The sequence below is a fragment of the Bos grunniens genome, chromosome 13 (genome assembly GCF_055505025.1).
Source record: "Bos grunniens cultivar Pamir isolate PY7600 chromosome 13, Bosgru_T2T1.0, whole genome shotgun sequence".
Lineage (NCBI taxonomy): Eukaryota > Metazoa > Chordata > Mammalia > Artiodactyla > Bovidae > Bos > Bos grunniens.
The window spans coordinates 35,291,082-35,298,760 of NC_141177.1; the positions used below are offsets into that span (position 1 = coordinate 35,291,082).

The 7,679-nt window shown below is 43.5% G+C and overlaps 1 protein-coding gene across 12 annotated transcripts in view; it reads left to right on the top strand.

The window, feature by feature from the left end:
- The window catches only part of FERMT1 (FERM domain containing kindlin 1), a 60,983-nt gene extending 56,317 nt beyond the window's left edge, over nt 1-4,666 (top strand). For 10 of the 12 annotated variants that reach the window (XR_015139380.1, XM_086333421.1, XM_086333426.1 and 7 more), the window contains one exon: nt 2,049-4,666. Coding sequence is in view for 9 of the 12 variants with exons in the window: in XM_086333421.1 (XP_086189547.1) it covers nt 2,049-2,222 (174 nt within the window). In the remaining 3 variants the exon portion in view is untranslated. The remainder of the gene's footprint in view (nt 1-2,048) is intronic. The other 2 variants (XR_015139381.1, XR_015139382.1) reach the window with 1 other exon arrangement.
- Nucleotides 4,667-7,679: the final 3,013 nt, after the last annotated feature.

The window sequence follows — 7,679 nt, forward strand, 5'->3', positions numbered from 1 at the left end:
GTTTGCCACAGGGGAGAGAGTTGAGGGAGGGATGGAGGGGGAGGTTGGGTTTAGCGGATGTAGGCTTTTGTATATAGAATGGATAAACAAGGTATATTGCTATACAGCAATATACCTGCTGTATAGCACAAAGAACTATATTCAATATCCTATGATAAACCATAATAGCAAAGGCTATTGTAAAAATGTGTGTGTGTGTGTGTGTGTGTGTGTGTGTGTGTGTGTGTGTATTGGGTTGGCCAAAAAATTCATTTGGGTTTTTCCAGAAGATGTTACAGAATGAACAAACAGTTTGGCCCACCCTGTAAATATATATCTGAATCACTTTGCTATACAGCAGAAATTAGCATGGCATTGTAAATCAACTGCAATTTAAAAAAATAACCCAAGTGTGTACCTTAAATAGGTCTGTTTATGATATATCAGTTATACCTCAGTAACACCATATGGAAAAAAATCCAACTCTGGGAATTGCCAAAGTCAGTGACTCTTTTTCTTAAGGTTTTTAAAATAACATATATTTCTTAAAAGCTACCATGTGCATAATAGGAAACCAAAAAACACAAAAGGCAAAACACAAAGTCATCCATAATCACAAGCAGTCTACCATTTGATGTGTCCTTCTAGGTTTCATTTGTGTATCTATAAAACTAAGCATCCATTTTTATATAATTAAGATCATACAGCTACATATCATGCTTTTTCACACATCATGAATATTTACCATTTCAAAGTGCCAAAGTTATATGAGTATTTGATAACCAAGAATACAGTACACCAACTCAATCTAGAAGGAAAAAATGTAGTCCTACCTTTCTTGGGACAAAAATTTTGTAAAAGTAGAAAATGGCAACAGACCTCTACATAAAGATGTTGGCAGAGTCATGATTAAAATACTACATTCCCTTAATATTCCATTAAAAATGAGACATGAAGCAAAATATAAATATGAACACATCCACATATATCCCTCCATTTATACTTCCTCCTGCCCCTCTGCTCCCAACCTAGTGAACAAGTCCTGACATACATTTCTCAGATGGATTAATAAGTCCATGTCCAAGATGCTACTTTTTTTATCAATTATAACAAAGATATTTACAAATTGATTAATTCACTAGCTCTACTTTTTATCATATGTTGTCACCTCAGGACATCTAAAAGGCTTAGATGTTGCAAATAGAGAATGAACTTTGCAAAGATGTTTTGCTTTGTGTACAAGAACATTTCAACATATCCATTGTTGTATAAGTTACATGCATTTTAGCTTTACTGTATATTCTTTGTAAATACTGGACAGTATGTCCCAATTGTTTAATATCTAGTCTCTAGATATTAAAGAGTAGCCAATGTATGACAAAAGTACAGTTAGTAAACTAACACATTTTGCACACTTTGTGTTAAGATTCATTGAAAGGCCATCTTCTGAAAGGGATCTTTGGAAGTGAATTTGTAAGTCACATCTAAGTGAGACATGTGCCCATACGTACCCACTGTTGGATGGATGATGGAAAGAAGAAATTGGGAGAAATGAAGCATTCTAGATTAGAATGTTTCTATGTAGATCATCAGTTCTTAAAGGTCGTCAGCTGATTCCAGTGGGTAGCCAAGGTAGAGAACCCATCAAGCTTCAATTTCTTCTAGTGTAGAGTTTATGACTTCTAGCTGGGAAGGACTGAGGGCCGTGGCCATAGAAAAATTCACGTGAGCCTTTTCTTCTCCACTCAAAACTCTGCAAAGCATCCTGTCCCTCCACACACAGTGTTTAGACAGTTCTTTCATCTAAAGAGAGACAGACAGGAAGTATCTTTGCATTAGGTCTTAGCGTTTTCCCAGGTGTGCGGCAAAGTTGACACCACAAGAGGGCGCACGCAGAGCAGAGATGTTTTTCTGTAAGCTTTGATGCAAGCAGTGGGGTTTTGTGGGGTTTGGGGAAAACTATCTGTCAGCACCTCAGCAGTCCTCAGCTCTGGACCATCTCTAGCCAAGCGGCTTCTTTTCGATCCATCCTTGTCAGGTTTAAGCGTACCTATGCCTTCCCCTTCCAGGTGGCTATCGAGTTTGACCAGAACGTCTCCATTGCATTCACCTGCCTGAGTGCGGATTGCAAAGTCGTGCATGAGTACATCGGAGGCTACATTTTCCTGTCCACCCGCTCCAAGGACCAGAATGAAACGCTTGACGAGGACCTGTTCCACAAGTTGACCGGCGGCCAGGAGTGAGCAAAGCAGGCCTACACAGAGGGCGGCCTCCCCGGAGCTGGGTCCACGGCCCGAAACGTGTGTACGCTCCAGGCTGACAGCACATATTCCCATGGACACCCAGACCCTCTCCTTATTTCAGACACCTTGCCTAGTGCATCCCTCCCCCAACTCTTCCCTCTGCCACCTGTGGTGGAAGGAGCCTCAGTTAACTTAAAATGTGGGGTGGGAGAGAGCACCTTACTTGGCATTGCTCTAAGGCCCCACCTGTGACTTGAAAAGCCCGCACGTACAGGGTTGGAAGCTGCCTGTGTGCTTATGGCTTGGTTGTTAAGTCGGAGGAAAGCCAGGTAGCACATGTAGTAAGGACAAATCTTATTCCCCAAACTCAGATATGAAAAGAAATACATCTTTCCTTAACAGAAGTGCTTTTACCTTCCCATCTTGTGAAAATGGCAGAGGGAGCCCTGAATATTCTCATGTCCTGGGGATGAAGGTCTAGGGTGCAGATCTGGGTTAAGGTGGGGTTACCTGTACTAGTTGGTGACAAGGTGTCAGAGTAGAGGCCCTTGGTGTCATGAGTCCAGAGTGACATCTGCCAAGGTGATCATTGACCCCTCTTGTCTTGGACAGTTACTGCCCCCTACCCCGCTGCAAGTCCCATTCCATTCCAGCCACCTTTAAGTCCTTCTAAAGACGTGAAAACACATGGGTTCTGGGAATCCCACTCCTCAAAACTGCTTCATGTCTCCAAAGCTTCTACTCTGGGTTGGGGCTCAAGAAGATGGGTCCAGTTCTTTCTTCATAAAACCACCACATGCATCGAGGCTTCCAGCAAAGTTTCCATTGCAGCCAGTAAGGGAGAGAAGAGCAGGACAGCCCATCCCCAAAGCCCACCAAATTTAAGAGCTCTTGGCATCCCTAGAGACTTCCGTCTACTGGGCCTTTGGCTGGTGGGTGGGTGGGGTAGGGAAGCCTTGCTCTTACCACTCAGCAGTGTTCTCTTAGATTTGTGTCTAATGATTGTGTGTGCTCAGTTGCTTGACTCTGTGACCCCATGGACTGTGACCCACCAGGCTCCTCCATCCATGGAATTTTCCAGGGAAGAATACTGGAGCAGGTTGCCATTTCTTACTCCAGGAGATGACTAGATAGCATCACCAACTCAATGGACATGAATTTGAGCAAATTCTGAGAGACAATGGAGGACAGAAGAGCCTAGCATGCTGCAGTCCATGAGGTCACAAAGGGTCAGACATGACTTAGCAACTGAGCAACATATGACTCATGGCCTTTCCCCTAAAGGCTTTTGACTTTTGTAAATCAAAAGCTGATAACAAACTTTTTTTTTCCTCTGCTTTTTGCTTTGTCATCTCTGCCATGAGACATGAACATGGGCCAATTAACAGCTGCCTCGATTGTCATTTCCTGTTTTGGTTTGTCACTGTTGGGATGAGTGAATTTTAAGAAAGTAGAAAGCAGTACTGGGGATAGAAGGATATATGAGATGTATTTTATTATGTTTTTATAAATATTCTTCTGTCACACAAAGGATATGGGTTGCAAGGTTAAGGCCGAGACTCCCTTTCCACTTTGAAGTTCTTTTAGGATGCAAACCTTAGGGGGCCTGGCTGGACCTCAGATGCCCAAAGACATCCACTGTTACTTTATTTTCCAACAGAGCTATTTGAGAAGACAGATCTCTGCAATTCGGGGGGCCACCTCAAGACATCCTTGGCTGGGCACTCTTCAGCCCTGAGGCAGAAGTTGTCACTGGAAGTTCCTCTTTCAGCCTCACCTTAGAAGTGAATGTTAGTGAAGAATCTTCAGGCAATACCTGAACTTCTGAGGCCTAGCTTAAAGATTAATTGTGCCTCAGGCACTTGACTAATCTGGTCCATGTCACAAAGAACTGAATTTGAAACATTCTATACAGAAACCAGTGCCAAGTGAACGGTGTTGAACTTGGTGGTCATTTCTCCATAGTCCTGGGCCCCATTATTTTAGAACCTAGCTGGGCCCTAGATTAAAATAGTGCTCCTTGATATCACAGTTTACCTGTCTGCTGTCAAACATAGCTCTGCCTAATTTACCAAAGCTAGACCAAAGCTAGACCTTTGGTTCAACTTTCTTCCTCCGCTTTTCCTAGTTGTCTGATATTTCCATGTAAACCCTCAAAAGAGTTGACTGGTTTTAACCAGACCTTTAAGGGAGCATTTCTTCCATGACTATACAGCAACATCCCAGAGGAAAAAGCAAGTGTGACAAAAATGAGAAACATTGCTATTCTAAAGAGCAACTTACAGATTTTTTTACATTGGGTGCAAAGGTCACCTGACTTCCTATGATGAAATTTGAAATTAATGTGTGGCTTTCAACCTTGTTTTCTTATCTATGGTACATGGGGAAATCTGCATTTTTTTGTTATTTTATATGACTTTTTAAAAGTTTTCTACAGATTTGAATATGGTCTAGTTGTGTCATCTCCAGTCTGTTGACTCTAAAAAGGTGAATATTTTCTCCATTTTAAAAAAGAAGTGCAACTTTCAGGTTTAACATATGCCTTTGCTCACAATTCCAAGATTTGAGCATATTCTCTGCAGTGAGATTGACTTAGAAACATTAATCATTGGTTTCAACTTCTTTTTTGAAACCAATTGATCATCACCAGATTTTCTGACATATAGTGAGCTCTTTTTATCCAGGTCTACCTTTTGGAAAAAGCACCATAGAGCAAAAATAGCCAGAGGCATCAGAAGGCCTCTGATTTATGGTCAAATGTCAAGGGCACATCTTTCATTTAGATGGTCCATAAGGATTAGGGATGTGGAGTTTGTAGACATCCTTTCATGCAGTTCTCTTTTTTTAACTGCAGTTGATTTTCAATACTGTATTAGTTTCAGGCACAGATTCTTTTCCATTATAGGTATTACAAGATAGTGAGTATGGTTTCAGGTACTGTTGCGCCCTTTGTGCAATTCTCATATCAACCCATAAGGAGCAGGAATGACTTGCCTTCTCATTTCACAAAGGAGAAACCAGGCTCAGAAGATAAAGTAACTTGCCCAAGGTCACAGCAAGAGTAAGAAATGGTACAAGATTGAGAGGCAGGTCTTAACTGCAGAGACCATTGACCTTAGCCCAGCAAACCCCACCAAACCTGCGCAGCATTGAAATGCCTACTCCAACCCCAGGCCCAATGCAGGCCTCTCCTGAGCTCAGTGTCCCCATTTCACACACTGGTTGGGGAGGGCCAGGGAAGCTAGATGGTTGGTTGCCTCCTAGGAGCTAGGGAGGTGCAGGGGTATCAGAAAGGTCTGGGTGCCAGACAAGTGAGTTGCCTCACAAGTATTTTGATTCTGGGAAAGTTTCATTTTCAGTCCCAAGGTCGAAAAAGTAAGCAGATGAGTCTCTCATTTGAAAACTCATCTTTGAGTTGCAGGCATTAGAAGCAAGACATTCTGAAATTGCTTAAAATTTTTAAACAATTTTTTTAATTCACTTGTAAAGACTTTTTTTTTTCACTTCAGTACAATTTTTTTAATTCACTTGTAAGTAAAGACTTTTTTTTTTTCACTTCAGTACATTCAGCAAAAAGTGAAATAGAAAAGGAGGCTCCTTTTCCACCCCTCCAACCTCCCTGAGAGATTCCAGGCTGACCAGAGGAAGAGAAGAGGCAGCAAAATCATGTGAAACAATGAAATATACATGAAATACATTCTTTCATTATTTTCCCACACAAACACATGATTTTTATAAAATCACAGGAGAGCTGATCATGTGAGATAATGACATACATATGATTTTCATTATTTTCCCACACAGCATGTGGTTTCCTACTTCCTCCTCATCCCTTGCTATCACCCCAAAATCTCTCTAGATGGTAAGGGTGGGAGAAAGCTGCCTCCTTTTCTTTTCCACCCCCTTTCCCCTCTTCATGCCCCTTACTTCCAAGAGCCATTGGACCCTGAAAATCCTAGAAGAGCTGATGGTCTGCACATAGCCCTTCCTTGTATTCAAGTTTCCCTATCCTCTTTCTCAATAGCGGGTTCCTCCCTGAATCCAAGGGGAAGTACTGAGCTCCAGCAAAGAGAACAAAACCAGCCTGTGGGTTCTCCCTCCTCACAAACGCCTGCACTGCCCTGAACTCTTGCTGGCCTTGGGGTGATGGATTCTCAGATTTATTCAGAGCAGAAATCTTCTGAGTGAAAGTTCATATTCCAATAAGACACCCTGGAGCCCAGAGCTCCCAGAAGCCACTTCACATGACACTAGGTCAGAAGATTTAGAGAGAGCCTCCAGGAGCCTCCCCACATTTGCCCAGACATCCGTGTTGCATGAAGACCCAGTTCCCTCAGAGCAGCCCTTCTGTAAACAGAATGTAAACAGAATGGGAATGTGAGGTTTCTCTTCAGATTTGCTCATGCTCCTCACTAACAACTGTCAAAAGAGATTTTCAACTAAATGAATTTCCTTCCTTCTGACTCGCCGCTATGTGACCTTGCAGGCCTCAGTTTCTCCAGTCCTTACAGAGAGAAAATCCCACAGTCCCTCCTTTACAGAGGACCTCAAATGACAGTGCTGTCCAGGACCCAGCAGGGTGTTGTTTCTCTTCTCCTCCCTTGAAAGTTGGGAGGCAAGCCTCTGGCTGCTCTCTGAGATCCCCAGAGGCAGGAATGTGCCAGGGGATGGGGAGAGCCTTTTGTGAGGGGCCCCAGGGCCTCAGGGGAGAGCAGGGCCCAAAGCCCCAAGCCTGTGTCCTTGTTGGCCCCAAATAGGGCCCATAACAGCGAAGCAAGGATGGCAAATGAGGTCCCAGAAGGGGGAAAGAATTGTATATCTTTGAGAAAAGAAGGGATGGGGAATGCAACAGGGCCTGGGGGCCCAGGCCCCACACATACGGGTTGGTGGTAGAGTGGCTGGTTTGGGCCCAGCACCTGCCTTGTAAAGGAAGCCCTGACTTGTGCCCACTGTGACTATTGCAAGAGAACAAGGACGTTCTTTCAGGCAACATAGAGGAGAGTGGGAAAGCCAGTGCTGAAATAGTGAGGTCTTCCAGGAACGGGTGAGGCTCAGGGATGGAGGTCTGATGGAGGGGCTTACAAAGGGGCTCAGATACCTGCAATGTTCCAAAAAAATCAGTATTAGCAGCCAGGTCAGTTCACATGACCCAGCATTAAAAACACAGCAGAACCAGTGTTTCTCTTCTAGGACTTAGCCCACACACTCAGCTTCAAAATGGAAAAGCACACTGTTTGCTATTGAGGGTCAGATGCTGAGCACTAAACCCACATACACTGCAGCTTGCATGCATAAGTGCTAAGTCACTTCAGTTGTGTCCAACTGTGCAACCCCATGTACTGTAGCCTGCCAGACAACTCTGCCCACGGGGATTCTCCAGGCAAGAATACTGGTGAAAGTGTATTGTTGGATCCACAGCACTAGTTAGAGATGCCAGATCCACAGGGCCGGGAACAG